At 43.6% G+C, this 18,996-nt stretch overlaps 1 protein-coding gene across 1 annotated transcript in view; it reads left to right on the top strand.

Moving 5' to 3' along the window:
• The window catches only part of TYRO3 (TYRO3 protein tyrosine kinase), a 151,142-nt gene that overhangs the window by 77,632 nt on the left and 54,514 nt on the right, over positions 1–18,996 (top strand). Inside the window, exons 8-13 of the mRNA XM_030213779.1 lie at positions 971–1,113; positions 9,879–10,023; positions 10,910–11,039; positions 11,236–11,336; positions 14,113–14,208; positions 15,686–15,766. Coding sequence (XP_030069639.1) covers positions 971–1,113; positions 9,879–10,023; positions 10,910–11,039; positions 11,236–11,336; positions 14,113–14,208; positions 15,686–15,766 — 696 coding nt within the window. The remainder of the gene's footprint in view (positions 1–970; positions 1,114–9,878; positions 10,024–10,909; positions 11,040–11,235; positions 11,337–14,112; positions 14,209–15,685; positions 15,767–18,996) is intronic.

The raw sequence follows: 18,996 nt of genomic DNA, 5'->3' as shown, positions 1-18,996 counted from the left end.
CAAGGGGATCGTCGGCAGGGGGCCAGAGCCAAATCTACGAGGGCCCAGGCCCCCTCAGGCCCCACGTAGCTATGCCACTGATTATGCACACAGGTTATAGAATACTAGGTATCCCCCTGACCCATCCCCACTTGCAGTTGCGTGCTATGGATTTTGCATGCGCATTTTGTAAAATATTGACTAGGGGTAGTTCCGTGCATAACTGCCAATTAGTGCCAATTGTTGTTCATTAACATCAAATAACAGCTCATTATTAAATTGTTACGTGCACAGCTACCACTGTTCCGTAACATGTGCATGGAACTTGATAGAATCAGGGGGATTCTGGATAACTTAAAGCTGTTTCACAGATACCAGTGCTGAATATTCGTGGTCAGTGGTGGAATACTCAAAACATTCAGCACTGAAACCGGCATAGCAGCCAGTGCTGAATATCCATTTATATTTGGAGTGGAGGAGCAGCAGGCTGAAACCCAGAGAAGTCAGGTTCAAATCTAACTGCTGCTCCTTTTGATCTTGGACAAGTCACTTAATCCTCCATTGCCTCAGGTACAAAATGTATATTGTGAGCCCAATGGGGACAGGAAAACCTGAATGTTACTTATCTTGATCTATTGAGAAAGGCATGAGTTAAATCCAGTAAATACTGAGTGCAGATTTTAAATATTGACCTGGTAGTGAATCTAGATTGCACTTAATTATTGTAAGAATCTGTGCCTTGTGATACTGTTCTCATAGTCCTCATCCAAGCATGGAATTCTCTGACTGTTGCTTCAGTGGTCTCCAGAAATGGAGCCAGAGCTTTGAAAAGTTTGTTTAAAACCTTGTACACGCTTTCATTTTAGCAGTGACCATGATTACCACTTTGAACTCGTTTTACCACTACTGTGGGAAGGTGTCATAGGTTAAAAACAGGAGAAATATTGATTGTGGATGGTAACTGAATGCCTTGGTCTGACTTTGTCTTTAGCACCCAGCATTGCTCCACTGAACATCCGTTTAGTCCAGGAGGACTCCGGCCTAGTTTTGGAGTGGGAGGAGGTAGCTCTTAATGTGGAGAAGGAGGGCCCCCTGGAGTACAAACTGCAGTGGATTCAAGACAATGTTACCCAGGTATCTTGTGAAAGAAATGCATTTATAAATCAGAGATAGTATAGCGCCTCTGGCTTAATCAGGGTTGGGTCCCATGGCCTAATCGAGGGCTTGTTTCAATATGTTTGTCTGTTTATTAAAATATTTGATTAACTGATATTACAATACTCAGACTGTAGTGGCTTACAAGAAAATTTGTTAAAACAAGGACAGCAAGAAAGGAACGCCAATTAAAATATAGGAAAGGTACATACCAATCATACCAACACTGTATAAGTCTTGGTATGATTGGTCAGATAAACAATCTGCTCACATACTAACCACTGAGTCAAAGCAGAGCCGGCAAGCTCAGAGAGCCCCCTGCTGGCGTTCCAAACACCTGTTCAAAATAGTGTGCCTTCAAAAGGGATTTGAATTTAGTAAAAGATATTTCAGACCTAAACAGAGGGGGTAAGTCATTCCACAAAAAGAGCGACAGAAAGAAAGAAGGCAGACGTACTGGTAGACTCATAGTGGACCATCTAGGCAAGGGAAGATTAAGTCTGTTGGAGTCTAGGGAACACAGTGCACGTGACTGGGGATAGTGGAAGAAGAGAGATAAGGAGATCCAAAATGGAGAGCTTTATGGGTTAAGCAAAGAGCATCATTAAATTTGTAGAGGAATTTGAAGGAAAATACCCTTATTTACAGATTCTAAAATCTATAATTGATCTGATGCAACAGACAGGCTGAAAAAAAGATAAAGGGGGCTTGGAATAGACCTTGAAGAATGGTCAAGGTTTTGTAGAAATGAGTTTTCAGTGCTAAAAGTGGTAAAGTCATGCATCTGAGATACCAAAATCCAGTAACCACATGTTAGTTTTGTTTTTATCCTAATTGTGAAACAAGGCAGATCTAGAAGTTAATCATTTCCGATGCATTTGGGTGGCCAATCAATGTAATAAAGTAACTGGGAAAGCTAACAATTTACTTAGCTGTACTACTATGTTCTGTTCTGTAGGCTGTACCTTCATAACAACAGTAAAAGAATAGAAGAAGTTTAGTGAAGAATTACTAAAATAGAGAGCCTGCAACGCAAACCCTACAAAGAGAGGCTTAATACAATTCAAATGAATTTGCTGGAGGAAAGAATAGAAAGGAGAAAGTGTATGATAACAAACATTTAAATATTTGAGTTTTTGATAATGTATAGAAAGGTGAAATTTTCTTTAGAAAAGAAATTCAAAGATGAAGTTACAGAGAGGAAGGTTCAGAGAAACACGAGAACATACTTTACTGAGAGGATAGTCAAAGCCTGAATAGTTTAATGGCAGAGGTAGTTGCAACCAAAACGGTGACTGAATTCAAGCACACTTGGGACAGGTACGTAGAGAGCACTGGTTGAAGTAAAGTTAAGAGTTAGACTGCAAACTATTCAGCTTTCTGTTTCTTGAAAGCAAAGACAAGTAGAGAGGAGAACAGAAGGTATAGTGGGTATAGTGATGCTGTGGGGTATCTGGGTGTGATTCAGTAGGCCCTAATGCCCCAGAAACCCAGCATGGTTAATTTTGGTAGGTTGATGGTGGCTGAGTGCCATCCAGCAAGTCCATGGGGATATAGGCAACTGGAACTTATGGAACAGCATTGTTAGTTTTGGTAGCAGTTTAGATTATTACAGAGCTTGGTGTCCACCAGTACTATGGTACACAGGGCTGGTTTTAGACATGGTGGGGCCCAGGGCAGAAATTGATGGGCCCTTGATCCTCCCCCCCCCCCCCCCCTTCAGTCTCGCCACTTGCATTGCTACTACACAGTCCAGCATCTCTTCCCCTCCTCTCCACCACAGTCTCTCTCCCTCCCTTCCCCTCACCTTATGGTCTTCTTTAAACTTTTTATTTCCCTTCTCAGAAGGACCCCGGTGCAACAGCCATCATCACAAGCTGCCTCAGGCTGTCCTGAAGCTTTCCCTCTCTGCCACGATCCGCCTAACTGGAAACAGGAAATTGCATCAGAGTGGGGTGGATCGTGGCAGGGAGAGAAAGCTTTGGGGCAGCCACAGGCAGCTTGTGAGAATGTCTGCTGCACTGGGGCCCCTCTGACAAGGGAAGCAAATGTTTAAAGAAGATCAGGAAGGGAGGATGAGATGGAATGTGATGGAGAGAAGGGGAAGAAATGCCTGGAGCTGTGGGGCCCAGGGCAGCTGCTCTGTTTGCTCTCTTCCCCCACCCCCTTACACTGGCCCTGAGTACACAGTACTGCACAAGTAAGTTCCTGGGTTAGATCTTTGGTTCCTAGGGAGGTTGGGGCTTAGGACAGTGCAGAAGCAGTGTTTATAGCCCCTGCGAGGAGAAAATTCCAATCAGTATTGTATTGGTTGTACCTAGTGATGATTTAGAGCCTATGATTCAGCTGTAGTCACTGGGTTAGGTGAGTTGGGAAGGTATATAAAATAGAGGGGAAATATTCTCAGGTAATTGTAAATAAAGGCTCATGGTTTGAGATTCCAGCCCAAATTCCAGCTGAAGGGAATTCTAAAGGAGCAAGAGGAATCTGCCAGGCCCAGAGAAGTATTAGCCTAGTGGTAAGGTGTGATGTGTAGGAGAAACATAGGTGTTGGATTAAGTATGGGAATACTTACACTTATCAATCCAGAATGGTAGAAAACCTAAGGAGAAAACAAGAAACAAATGACTGAGCTAAGAAGCAATAATTATACAAAGTCCTATGACTGGCAGCTGGAATGTATCCTTAGTATCGAAGACTGGATGGAATAAGTGGTCTTGGTCTTTCTCTGTTTTTATTTACGGTGGGGCTCATTTTCAAAAGAGAAAAACATCCAAAAAGTGGCATAAATCTGCATATGGATTTTTTTTCTCACAAAAACATCCAAATTGGTATTTTCAAAACTAATTTTTAGATGTTTTTCTATGAAGTCATATCAGAAGTATGTTCAAATCACAAGGGGGGGGGGCGTGTTAAGGGCGAGATCTGGGTGTTCCTAATACTTGGACATTTTTCTCCCATAATGGAACAAAACGAAAACATTCAGGTCTATAAATTGGACGTTTTGGTGTAGACCTGTTTTATTAATGAAAATGCTAAAAAAAAAATAGTGCCCTAAATGACCAGATGAGCACTGTAGGGAATCAGGGATGAACTCCCCTTACTCTCCCCCAAGTGGTCACTAGCCCCCTCCCACCCTCAAAAATATGATTAAAAACATTACTTACCTACCTCTATGCCAGCCTCAGTTGTACTCAGGTCAATTAGAGCAGCATACAGGTCCCTGAAGTAGTCTAGTGGTGGGTGCAGTGCACTGCAGAAAAGTGGACCCAGGCCCATACCTCCCCCTCTATGTTAAACCTGTGGTGGAAACTGTGCAAACCCTCCATAACTCACCAGAAACCTACTGTACCCACACATAGGTGCCCCCTTCACCTATAAGGGCTATTGTAGTGGTGTATGGCCTGGCGTAGTGGGTTTTGGGGGGTCTCAGCAGACAAGTTAATGGAACAACGGTGAGATGTGTACCTGGGAGCATTTATTTGACGGTCACTGCAGTGCCCCTAGGGTTCTTGATTGCTCTCCTGAGATGTCTGTGTGGCCAGTCTACTTAAGAATTCTGGCTCTTCCTACATCCCAGTGGCTTGATTTTGTGTGTTTTTCACTTGGACTTTTTTTTTTTTTTTTTTTTTTTTCGAAAATGGACCAAAAAGATAAACACACAGAGCACAAAAACGTCTATCAAATAGCCAATTTTTGGGGAAAAAAAGATGTTTTTCTGTTTTGAAAATGACAATGTTCCCCACTTGAAATTTGGACGCTTTTAGCAAAACGTCCAAAGTTGGACTTAGACATCATATTGAAAATGCCCCCCCTATGTTATACAAGCACTTGTATGTAGGAATTTTTAAAAACATTAGAAAGGAAATTTCTTGTCCCTTCCATTTATACTGATGGAAGTGGTCATCTTGTATGATTGAGTTTGCACGTTGAGTAGTTTTGAACCACAGCAATCTTGCACTTTTATTACTGCTGCTATACTGTGATAAGTAAACCTCCATTGATACACAGTATAATTTGATCTGTGTTCTGCCTTCTGCTGCCACATTAAGCTCAGCTCAACAGCTAATGCTGCTTTATTTGGTATAAAGAATAAGGTGGAGGGCCAAAGTGCATAGAACCACCCATAACATGGCACCGTGCACCCACGCCTCAGCTAATACTGTTGCGTTTGGTGTAATGATTAGTCTATTCCATGGTATCTTATTGGATAGAAGATCTTACTTGGGGGGGGGGGCGGGGAGAAGAAGGCACTTTACAAATAGACTCGTAGGCCCCAATGCTCAAAAGTAAACACGAGTACTGGAGACCATTAGTACTGTACTAGCACCAGCATTCACTTGCGCAGAATGTTCAAAGGCCTGGAGCGTAGGAACAAATGAGTGCGCAGATGAACTACTCAAGTAGCATGCTAATGAGGACATTTTGTATTGCTGCTCAATGCTCAGAAAAGAGTGCCCAAAACAAAACTGCCTTACCGCTGCAAAAAAATAACACCAGGTTGGAGCGGGCGTTAGGATGTTTAAAGACAGGGTTTCTCATGATTCTTTCTGCAAAATTTGCCGGTTTTGATTGTTTTTGCTTTAAATGCTCAAAAACTTTATTTTATCGCTTTAAATTGCTTTACAGGCTTTGCAGCATGTATAAACTGTAATCTGCCTATCATTCATCTCATAGCATGATATTGCATTTAGAACTGTAATCCGCTTTAAATGCCTGTAATTTTGCACCTAGAACTGTAATCTGCGTATCTCTCATCTCATAGCACCCCATAAGGACTACTACTAACAACTCTGTCTACTCCCCTTGGACTATGAATCAGGACAATTAGCTCAAAGAGTTCTACTCAGCTTGTTCCAAGCCGTCTGTTCCATCTCGTCCCAATCCGTCTGTTCATGGCCCCTATTCACATTCTCTTCCTTGCCCTGTCCCTTCCTAACCTTGTCCCCCTCCCCCTACCGCTTCCTACCGCAGTAACTCACTGCCCATCCATGTCCTCTCCCGTCCTGCTCACTACTGCAATATCCTACCCACCCCTATCCCCCACCACCTCACCATCTCTCCTGTCCTCCTCCTCCTTCCTAGCTCTCAACCTTCAACACCTCCTTCCTGCTATTAACCCCTCCCCATTCCTCCTAAGCGCATCCCGTATTCGTCGCCTTCGTCACCCCACCTCCCCCACCCGCCTTTGCACTCTCTTGCTCCTTCTCCTGCTATCCGCAGGAGACATCAATCCCAACCCAGGTCCCCCACACCTGTCCTCGTCTTATCCATGCAAACGATTCCGCAATGTCTCCAATCTCATCTCTATTCCCCTCCTCCCCCCCCTCTTCCCTCCCCTTCTCGTGTGCCCTGTGGAACGCCCGCTCGGTCTGCAACAAACTTTCTTTCACCCATGATCTCTTCATCTCCTGTTCCCTTCAACTGCTCGCCCTAACTGAAACCTGGCTCACCCCCGACGACTCTGCCTCAGTCACGGCCCTATGCTATGGAGGTTACCTTTTCTCCCACTCTCCCCGCCCAGTTGGCCACGGAGGTGGCGTCGGGTTACTACTTTCGCCCTCTTGCTGTTTTCAAACCCTCCTTCTACCGCAGTCTCACTGCTTCCCATCCTTTGAAGTTCACTCCATCCGTCTATTCTACCCGCTGCCACTCAGAGTTGCTGTCATCTACCGCCCCCCTGACAAGTCCCTCTCCTCCTTCCTTACCGACTTCGATGCCTGGCTCTCCATTTTTCTTGAACCCTCATCCCCGTCCCTCTTTCTTGGAGACTTTAACATACACGCTGATGACCCATCCGACTCTTACACTTCTCAATTCCTCACTCTGACCTCCTCCTTCAACCTCCTGCTGAGCTCCACCACCCCTACTCACCAAACTGGCCATTGTCTTGACGTCGTCCTCTCCTCTACCTGCTCACCCTCCAATTTCTGCGCTCAGCTCTTCCCCTCTCAGACCATCACCTGATCACCTTCATACTTCATCACCCTCCCCCTCAGTCCCGCCCAACACTAACTACTACTTCCAGGAATCTCCAGGTTGTTGACCCTCCCACATTATCCTCTAGTATCTCTAATCTCCTCCCTTCCATCTTGTCCTCCGAGTCTGTCGACAAGGCTGTCTCCGCTTACAATACCACTCTCTCCTCTGCCCTGGACACCCTTGCACCATCCATCTCCCGTCCCACAAGGCGTAGTAATCCCCAGCCCTGGCTGACCCCTTGCGTCCGATACCTTCGTTCCTGCGCCCGATCAGCTGAACGCCTCTGGAGGAAATCTCGCACCCATACCGATTTCATTCATTATAAATTCATGCTATCTTCTTTCCAGGCCTCCCTATTCCTTGCCAAACAGGATTATTATACCCAATTGACTAATTCTCTCAGCTCTAACCCTCGTTGTCTGTTTGCACCCTTAACTCCCTCCTCAAAGTGCCCTCCGCTCCCACCCCCCCTCACTCTCTCAATCACTGGCTGACTACTTCCGTGACAAGGTGCAAAAGATCAACCTCGAGTTCACCACCAAGCCTCCTCCTCCTCTTCACCCTTTAACCCACTCCCCCAACCAACCAACCCAGGCCTCCTTCTCCTCTTTTCCTGATATCACCGAGGAGGAAACCGCCCACCTTCTTTCCTCCTCGAAATGCACCACCTGTTCTTCTGATCCCATCCCCACCAACTTACTTAACATCATCTCTCCTACTGTCACCCCCCCTCCCATCTGTCATATCCTCAACCTCTCTCTCTCTCCACTGCAACTGTCCCTGACACCTTCAAGCATGCTGTAGTCACACCACTCCTCAAAAAAACCTTCACTAGACCCTACAACTACCACCCCATTTCCCTCCTGCCCTTCCTTTCCAAGTTACTTGAACGCGCCGTTCACAGCCGTTGCCTTGATTTTCTCTCCTCTCATGCCATCCTTGATCCGCTTCAATCCGGCTTTTGCCCTCTACACTCTCGGCACTATCTAAAGGCTGTAATGACCTGTTCCTTGCCAAATCCAAAGGTCATTACTCCATCCTCATCCTCCTCGACCTATCCGCCGCTTTTGACACTGTCAGTCACAACTTACTTCTTGCCACACTGTCCTCATTTGGATTCCAGGGCTCTGTCCTCTCCTGGTTCTCCTCTTATCTCTCCCACCGCACCTTCAGAGTACATTCTCATGGATCTTCCTCCACCCCATCCCGCGCTCTGTTGGAGTTCCTCAGGGATCTGTCCTTGGACCCCTTCTTTTTTCAATCTACACCTCTTCCCTGGGCCCTGAGCTCGCTGATCCCATCCCATGGTTTCCAATATCATCTTTATGCCGACGACACCCAGCTTTATCTCTCCACACCAGATATCACTGCGGAAACCCAGGCCAAAGTATCAGCCTGCCTATCTGACATTGCTGCCTGGATGTCCAACCGCCACCTGAAACTTAACATGGCTAAGACCGAGCTTATTGTCTTTCCACCCAAACCCACTTCTCCTCTCCCTCCACTCTCTATCTCAGTTGATAACACCCTCATCCTCTCCATCTCATCTGCCCGCAACCTCGGAGTCATCTTCGACTCCTCCCTCTCCTTCTCTGCGCATATCCAGCAGATAGCCAAAACCTGTCGCTTCTTTCTCTATAACATCAGCAAAATTTGCCCCTTCCTCTCTGAGCACACCACCCGAACACTCGTCCACTCTCTCATTACCTCTCGCCTTGACTACTGCAACCTACTCCTCACTGGCCTCCCATTTAGCCATCTATCCCCCCTTCAATCCGTTCAGAACTCTGCTGCACGTCTTATCTTCCGTCAGGGCCGATATACCCATATCACCCCTCTCCTCAAGTCACTTCACTGGCTTCCGATCAGATACCGCATACAGTTCAAGCTTCTCCTACTTACCTACAAATGCACTCGATCTGCAGCCCCTCGTTACCTCTCTACCCTCATCTCCCCTTAACGTTCCTACCCGAAACTTCCACTCACAGGTCAAATCCCTCCTCTCAGTACCCTTCTCCACCACCGCCAACTCCAGGCTCCGCCCTTTCTGCCTCGCCTCACCCTATGCTTGAAATAAACTCCCTGAGCCCATATGCCAAGCCCCCTCCCTGCCCATCTTCAAATCCTTGCTCAAAGCCCACCTCTTCAATGTCGCCTTTGGTACATAACCATTATACCTCCATTCAGGATATCTAGACTGCCCCAACTTGACATTTCATCCTTTAGATTGTAAGCTCCTTTGAGCAGGGACTATCCTTCTTTGTTAAACTGTACAGCGCTGCGTAACCCTAGTAGCGCTTTAGAAATGTCAAGTAGTTTTTGGAAGCAGAAGGAAGCCCGTGCAAGCCTTTCCAAGCAAAAAAAATACGTTAGCATCTTTTTCCTGCATCTAAGTGTCTAAGCTTAAAAAAAAAAAAAAAGCTTACATTTAGGCTGCAGAAAACAGACACCTGTGTGATTCAGGTTTGAGTTTTATGAAGCACGTGCACACAGTAACTGAGTGTACAGTGGAACTCTCCTGCACTGACCTCCCTAATGCTCAGCGCTATGAGCGTGTCTATATTTGCATCTCATTAGCATTGAGCATTAGGGTGCTGTTCCAGCGGTATTTTTACTGCGCTATTTGGAAGGGTGCCGAAGTTTTGAACATCAGGGCCTTAAAGCTGAGATGTACTAGAAGCATTCAGAAGGAACAAAAGAACAGCAGTTTCTCTTGAGTGGTAATATTTGCATTTCTTTGTTCTGTTCTTCTTTCATGTCAGGGAGAAATATCTGTTCAGGGAACAAAAGCAAACCTGACAGCCTGGGATCCACTGAAAAACCTCACTGTGCGTGTTTGCGCGCTGAACTCAGCAGGTTGTGGACCCTGGAGCGATCCCTTGCTTATTGCCACCAAGCAAAAGACAGGTGGGCAAGTTGGCTGAGCTTGAAATGTGTTTACGGGATGATTTGCTTATTGGCTGATTATATGGAAGTGGCACAGCCGCTTTGGGGAAACCTATGGGTTTGAGAGTGCATGGTAAAAGTGCAATAAAACATACAGCTTCAAAATAATGAGGCCCACCCATATCTTTCATATGTGCTCAACTGATGATACTTCTCTGTGCACACACACATGGTCACCTGCAACTTATGAAACTGTAGGAGTGTGCTGTCAACTCTGAAATGATAGCTGAATGGTACTGTGTATGGCTGGTGTTCAACAGCTGGGGCCCAGGATAAAAAATTTTAGTAGGGGGCTCCAAACCCCACAAAAAAAAAAACTATGTTTCGGCTCCTTCAGAACTCCCTGTATCATGGAATCCAGGGCAGTTACTCTGCTTTCACCCCACCCCCCAATATAATTCCAGCCCTGGAATTATGTTACTACTCATATGTTCATCCTGGGCCAAGCAGAGAGATGTGTGTGAACTTGCATGTGGAAACTTTTAAATTGTTTCACACTGCCTTACTCATGGTGGAAAGCAAAATGATCACATGATATTCCTACTCGGCTTCTGTATTCATTAGTAGGGATGCCAGAGCACATCCCTGCTGAGACTGTCTGTGCACCTAGTCTCCCCACAGATACTGACATTTAGGCTAAGTAGATGCACCACAGGCAAGGTTATAGTGGCATTTTTATGTTCTTGGCATACTTGAGCGAGGCTGACATTTCAGCTATTTTCAGAATGTACAGACATGGGCGGCGTTTGGGAAGGGGGGAGGTGGAGAAGGAATAACCTACTCATGTGTATAAACTCTGTACAGTCTCTCTCTCCCTAACCAGTCTCTGCCTTTCTACCTTCTACAGGAAAACAAGGGAATGCACAAAACAGTATGTCTTGGGTACCCCTGGTGTTGGGTGTTCTCACTGCCCTTGTCACTATGGTTGCAATGACACTCATTTTCCTTCGAAAAAGGAGAAAAGAGACTCGTTTTGGGTGAGAGTAAATTTTTTTTTTAACTGATGCCAGTTTTTTTTTTTTTTTTTTTTTGGAGGGGGGGTTATATCCTCACCAGCTTTACTACATTACCTGTAGCATAGCAGTATCATGAATGAAAGAAGATTAACGGAATGGTGGGGGTCTCCCTGACTTTGCTGCTGTTCACCTTTTCCTTTCTTTTTTTTTTTCCTAGGCAAGTGTTTGGCTCTGTGCTGGGCAGGGGAGGGCCAGTGGTCCACTTCACAGCTGCCAGATCTTTCAACAGGAGAGGGCCAGAACCAATGGATGCAACATGTACGTGGAACCGGTTTTTTGTAACCATGTACCATTAATAGAAGCTGTATTCCTGTTAGGCTTGGTTATACCGTTAGGTATAAGATTGAAACTAAAGAATAACAGTAATTGAGGTCTGCTTGAGGTTGGTATTGCTTTGTGATGCTTTCCAGTTAGAGCTGTAAACCTCTGCTGGGAACAGAGGTAGTGATATGTGGCCAACTTCTTGTGAAAGGGAACCCTAAATAATTTTAATAGTGGGGGTTCCAGTAACTCACTGAATTGAGGTCCCCCTGAACAAGGTCTCCAGGAGATGGATGTTGACGTTAATCCTGTGTTTGGGTGGTTCTTGTATATTGCAAATGTATTGTGCAACCCATAAGAGCAGGTACATCCATTATGACGTTATGCCATGTCTGAGTAGTTTCCCTAGCTACTCACTTAAAGCAAAAGTCTTCTTCAGTGAAAGACCTTTTAGGAACCAACATGTGACTGTGGTCCCTTAAGTTCCTAAATCTGGTTGTAATTTTTATTGTACTTAAGACTGTTCTTGCTTTAATTTCCTGATTTTATAGGGAATGGTGATAATAGCATTGTGTAATATGTCCAAAACTGGTCACAGTGAAGGCAGGCATTATGTAAACTAGAGAATGACACGGGGATGGGGAACCACAGTAACCGCGGGGACAGATCCCACGGGGACGGGGTGGGGACGGGACAGAGCCCATGGGGATGAGGCGAGGATGGGGACAGAGCCCACAGGGACAGGGGACAAATTTTGTCCCCATGTCATTTTCTACTTTGAAGCCTGTTAATGAACTGGACTGTTATTTATGTTTAAGTGATGCCTATAAAGATATTTTGATTTTTTGGAAAAACAAGTAAACATACTGGCCACAACTAACAAAATTTGCATGGGAGTTCCTGTACATCTTGCTACCAGCACATCTTCTAAGAAGACAACTTCTATTCCAGGAAGGACTGTGGAAGACAGGAGAGCTGGATTGAATCCTGAGATTGTTGATGATTTCTTATTTATCCACAGATTAAAAAAACATAACAGTGCTTTATAGGGCATATTTTTCCCCTCTAGGGCATATAGAACGGGTTGTATTTTATACCCCTGGACATTTTAACAGTGTGAATTAGGATTCCTTGGTGTAGTAGAAGTCACCTATTGTTGGGGTTGGAAGGGTAGAGGGTGGTGGTGGGAAGGAGGATTATTATAGCTGCTCATTGTTATTATTGTTCTCTATTTGTAATTTATACACAACAGGTGTATAAATATAAAATCATTAAGTGTTGAGGCTTCTGCAGATGAGGACAGAGCCCACGAAGCGGGGATGGGGACAGAACCTAAAGGGCAGGGATGGAGACATGGCCTGCGGGGACGGAGTCAAACTTTGTCCCCATGTCATTCTCTAATGTAAACATCTTGTGTTTAACAGAGAACTTCAGTCTTTCTCTGATGTAATCCTGTCAGTGGAAATCGGCAACAGCATTCTTGGTTATCCCCCATTTGCCTACCCTTCACAAAACAGTTTGGTCACAATATATCAGTTTAGGATGAACTCTCTCCAACTTAAGCATCAGCACTTTTCAAAAAACTTTTAGATCAGTATTATGCAGAGCAATAGGCCTATAGCTCCCACGCTTTGTTACATCCTTTCCAGTTTAAGTAAGACAACAACATTAGCAGCATATATAGCTAGGGGAAGGGCACGCCCCAAAAGTGAGCCATTGAAAATGGTAGTCAAAACTACACCAATCTCCGGAGCTAGGATCTTGTACTGTTCACCTAGGAGTCAGTCTTCTCCAGCCCAGGAAGATTTTTAATCGCTGCACAGACTTTCTCTTCACTACTAGGCCTACTATGGCATAATGTAAGCCACATTGAGCCTGCAAATAGGTGGGGAAATGTGGGATACAAATGCAATAAATAAATACCCAGTTTGTCTGCCTCCTCCCTTGACAACAACGGGAGAACATAAGAGTAGCCATACTGGATCAGACCAATGGTCCGTCTAGCCCAGTATCCAGTATCCTGTTTTCCAAACAGTGGCCAAGCCAGGTCACAAGTAATTGATTTACTTCCATTCGTTCTATGCCACTCAGGATTTTGTAGACCTCAATCATATCTCCCCTCATCCGTTTCTTTTCCAAGCTGAAGAGCCCTAACCTCTTTAGCCTTTCCTCATACAAAGAGGAGTTCCATCCCCTTTATCATTTTAGTTGCTCTTCTTTCAACCTTTTCTAATTCCGCTATATCTTTTTTTGAGATACGGCGGACACACCGTGGAGCACCATCCCTTGCCTAATAATTCCTAGCATCCTGTTTGCTTTTTTGACTGCCGCCACACATTGAGCCTTGTAGCTCATTAGAGTGGAGGAGTAGCGTAATGGTTAGCACAGTGGGCTTAGAACCTGGGGAACTGGGTTTGATTCCCACTGCAGCTCCTTATGACTTTGAGCAAGTCACTTAACCCTTCATTACAACAGGTACAAAAACGTAGATAGTGAGCCCACTAGGGACAGAGAAAATGCCTGCATATAATACATGTAAACGACTTTGGTTGTACCACAGAAAAGCAGTATATCAAATCCTTGACCCTTTACTACCAGGGTGTACCACAGGGAGAATGTTCAAACCCCAGGCAACTGTGACAATTTCCTCTGCAATTCCTCCATCCCCAATAGTCTCAAGAGTAGCTCTAAAACCTAGATCACTCGCATAAGATGTGCAGCAACAAAGGTGAAACTGGCAGCATGTGTTTGAGTGTCTGTTTGCTCTTTTCAGTGGATAACATAGGGATCAGTGATGAGCTCAAGATGAGACTGAAAGATGTCTTGATTCAGCAGCAGCAGTTTACGCTGGGCCGGACACTAGGCAAAGGTACGTCTGGAACGAGTTCTCTACCTCACTCTGGTTTGTGAAATTCTTTTATTTATTGTACATACACCCACCTGTCAGATGTTTCAAATAACATCAGCCCTCTGCAGAAGATATAGCTATCCTGGACATCATTTTCAAGAGGACACTCAACCAGGGTCAGTGGTCAGATGTAATTTGTTTTGGTGGGTTTTTTTTTTTTTTCATATCAAAGACTGTTTCTTTCTAGCCTGTTATGACTGTGGCTAACAGCACAGAATTTAGAGCAGGGGTGGGAAACTACAGTCCTCAAAGGCCACAACCCAGTCAGTTTTTCAAGATTTCCACTAGTCAAAGATAAACCAGCACCTTTGAGGGCCCACCTGGAAGCCTTGAGAGCAGCAGTGGTCTGTTAGGAGAAGCTGCTGTATTTTTCTTTTCTTTTTTTACATTTTTTGAAACTTTTTATTTTAGAATTATGCATACAGAACAACAACATGCAAAAGTCTTTGAAACCCTGCCATTGCCTGCCTCCCATCACCCCCAACCCTGTTCCCAAAATATAAAGTGATATCTAGATATCAGTATTTCAGTATGGAAATAGCAGTAAAACCATAAAGTCTTTTAAAACGATTTTGTTGTGCTCCTTGTTACCAAAAGCAGATTCTTTCTTAATATAATCTATACCAGGAAGAGGCCCTCTACAATTCATAAGCTTTCCAAATTTTGTGAAATTTAAGTATGGTACTCATTTTCAAAGCACTCTGGGCCCTGTTTAGTAAGCTGCGCTGTAGGCACGATAAAGATTTTAGCGCGTGCTAAAACTAGAGACACCTATAAGAATATATGGGTGTCTCTAGCATTAGCATGTCTTAGTAAACAGGGACCTTAGACTTACAAAGTTACATTGAGGCATATTTTCAAAGCACTTAGATTTCCCAAATTACGTAGTAACCTATGGAACTTTGTAAGTCTAACTGCTTTGAAAATGTGCCCCTCTATATCCATGTCACAATGCTGTCCATTTCAACATTTGAAAAAAGCCCATTTTTGCAATATCCAATCTGTAGAAGGCAGGGAAGCCCTGCTTCCAAGGCTGTTCTAAAGCTAGTTTACTCACCATGAGCAAATAGGCTGCTTCAACAGTATACTGAATAAGCCATATTCGCGAAGAGCAGACTATTGCTTGCTTCATTTTAAACCTTCGGCAATCAAGGTTGAGCACCTCAAGCTGGCAATATCGTTCTTTGTGACTAGTAAATTGGCTTTAGCACAGGCATGGAAGCAGCCTGGCTTGCCTTCTGTATCTCAGGTTCTACAGAAATTGAGCTTTATTTTTCAAATGTCTAAGTTGACAGCGTTGAGTCACGGACGGTTGGCTAACTTTTATGGGATTTGGCAACCTTATGAAACTTGGAAAGCTATGATTGTGACCTGATTCCTCAGCGCTGCTAATCACTGTAGCCCTTTCTTAATTTGTTTTATTTTGCTTCTCCTGCAGGGGAATTTGGATCCGTTAGAGAGGCACAGCTGAAGCTGGAAGATGGATCTTTCCAGAAGGTTGCAGTTAAGATGCTGAAGGGTAAGTGAGCACCATCAATGCAGCCAATTATAAAATAATGTAAGTCGGCAGAATGTTTAAAAAACAAAAACAAAGAGGGGCCCTGTAAGTAGAATTTACATCCCTTACAAAACCAAATTTGTGAAGTAATTAGAGAAGATCTGTGCAATCTCCTCTAATTTATGGGTAGGAGTGCCAGAGGGCCCCACCGTGGTACAACAATACTCTTCCCATCAGGACTATTCTATGGCATTTTGCCATATAAACTTCTTCCTACCACTACAGCACAATGTATTTGTTCACACCGGAAACAGCAATTGCCATTCCGGTACTATGTAAATTGCTGTTTCCGGTGTGAACAAATACATTGTGCTGTAGTGGTAGGAAGAAGTTTATATGGCAAAATGCCATAGAATAGTCCTGATGGGAGGAGTATTGTTGTACCCCGGTGGGGCCCTCTGGCACTCCTACCCATAAATTAGAGGAGATTGCACAGATCTTCCCTAATTACTTCACAAATTTGGTTTTGTAAGGGATGTAAATTCTACTTACAGGGCCCCTCTTTGTTGGGGAAAATGTGGGATACAAATGCAACAAATAAATAAATAAATTGATGGGCACAAAAGGCAGCTGGTACACACACCTCACACAAAGGAAATAAGAGTATGCAGTGACACGCAGGATGAAAGAGAAGTTGCTGGAAGATATCTTTAGAGAAGTCCTGAGAGGTCATGAAAGCTCATGTACTATAACTCTGCTTCTGTTTTAGTTTAAATCATTTTATTTATTTAAAAACATTTATTCCGCTTGATCCATAGTTCTCAGCGGATTATATGATGACAAACATACATAAGCAGCAATAAACCAACCAGTAACAGTCATCACATTTTTGGTGATACGACCTCTCCACCCTCAAATCCAGGCCCCAACTGAAAACTCTATAAGAGTGGCTCAGTCTATCTGGGGCCATGATAACAGTAAAAGATGTCTGATCAGGTCAGAATTCAGAGGAGGTGAATACTTGCTGTCAAACAGGGATCATTGGGATCGATTACAAAAGTTAAGTGCTTCTATTTTTCCCATTTGATAGCAAGTATTTACAAAGTATTTTGAAAGAAGATTAAAAAAAAAACAGAAGAGTTGAATGGTTGTGATTTTTTTTTAAGTTAATGATGAATGAAAATTTATGCATGCAAGTTATACAAGTAAAAAATTATTTTTACATGGAGGTTTTTCATTGAGTCTGCTGTAAATGGTGTACAAGTCTGGATAATAAGATATATACCAGAAATTGAACCGCACAGCCTAAGACAGCTGAGGTCTTTTCCTCCATTATTGTTTTGAAATATAAATATATAAATAAATTTATGGTGAAAAGTATCATGACGGAGGGTAGTTTTTAACGCCACTGTTTTCCTTTTTGTATTGGTACTTGATATAGTGGAGAGTTTCTCTAGGTTTTGAGATAAACATTAGCACATGGCCATTGGCCATTTTACAGCTGTGGTAAAAATTGCTTTAGCACATGGGGAAAAACCCACCTAAGGGTGCATTACCGCAGCTTAGTAAAAAGACCCCTTAATACGTAGTCATGCATTTTCAACTCTCTTAAGGGATAATATACTAATGTGTACATTTAACAAACAATTTAATTTAATTCATGCACTTATACCACCTAACCACAAAGTTCAATGTGGATTACAGTACACAAGAATCCAATAACTATTAGCAATACAAAAAAGTACCGTAAAATTCTCTGACAATAAAACAAGATAAAATTATAACCAATAATGAAATTCGTACAATAAAACAATGGCAAAAAATAGCTTTGAGAACAGTATCAGTTATTAGTGTACTTAGCATATTAGGGCCCACTGCAAATAGTGCACGATTAGACAAGAGAGTTCAGTCTTTTGATAGTATGTGCAGTACCAATGAGTTTGCTCTTGTAACAGAAGAATTGAGGTAACCGGATTAAAAACCAAAAGTTCCTGTAAACAACGTGAAACAAATCTTTTTGGTCTGCACACCCTTCATGTACAAGTCAGGAAAGGAAGTTGATGGGTAAAGATCAAGTATATATATATGTAGTATCACACCATACCTTATGCTGTGAGTTTATCTTGTTGGGCAGACTGGGTGGACCGTACAGGTTTTTATCTGCCATCCTCTACTATGTTACTATGTAATGCCTGTGAATAGCAGGTGTAATACTGATTAATATTAATGAGGGTTAATTGCACCTAAGGTTATGTAGATGCCGTGAACCAATAGCATGAAAATTAATGTGTACCTTGGCTGCTGCCTCCCCCATCACTGGGGCCTCTGAGTCCTTCCCAATGCCACCCACTCTCTTGAGGACCCATTGCTCAATCCCCCATCCTGCCCTCCCAAACCAAATTTGTCTCATAAAGGCCATCATTGTCTTTTCCAGCAAGAGGGCGTTTGTTTTCTTTCATGCTGGCTGTGTGCCAGAATCAAAATGGTGCTTGATGCTAGAGATATTGAGACTTGTTTAGCTTTGTGAAGTAGAGGAAGGAGAAATGGGAATAGAGTCCCGTAGAGTTTGACAGTGTCGAGCTCAGAGGCTTGTTCAGTTTCTTATGGGAGTGAAGGCTATGGGGATATAAGGGAGCTCCTAGAGGTCCATTAATCTTCTCCAGAGAATGGGAAATGGGGGGAGGGCGGGGGGAAGGTTCCAAGTGCTACCAGCCCTTTCACTTCAGGTTGGTTAGCAGTATGCAGTAGTAATATGGTCATGATATTGCACTCTGTGTATCATTAGTTTGGTACATCAGGTGGTAAAACCAGTAAATAATTCATGCTTATCAATCCTGTTTTACCACAGTTAGTACAGCGCCCCTTTAATCAGTGTGGTGATAAAATACTCAATATGATTTTCCATAGCTGATTAATCTGAGATTGATTGCTCCACTGCCATTGTGTTTCAGCACGACTTGTTTTTAAAGATAAATGATGAGACACGAGGCAGACCAGACCACGGTCTGGCTCATTTCCTGTAAATCCTTGGCAGTACGGACTTAGCTTTGTGGGTGCCATGATTTCATAAATGATCTGCTCAAATGAACAAGCAAAGTCCTACAGCACTTCCAATTTAGCCAGTGTGTTAAGATCATGGACAGGGGGGGAATAATATCTATCTAGCAGGTACTTCTGTTTATTCTGTAATGAAGACGTGCTTTTGTGGTTCTGTTCGTTCTTCCTAGATGGTAAAAGATGTTGTGGTCTTA

Source organism: Microcaecilia unicolor, chromosome 9 (assembly GCF_901765095.1).
Source record: "Microcaecilia unicolor chromosome 9, aMicUni1.1, whole genome shotgun sequence".
NCBI lineage: Eukaryota > Metazoa > Chordata > Amphibia > Gymnophiona > Siphonopidae > Microcaecilia > Microcaecilia unicolor.
Note: the sequence above shows the minus strand (reverse complement) of the source record. Positions and strands in the feature narration are given on the sequence as shown.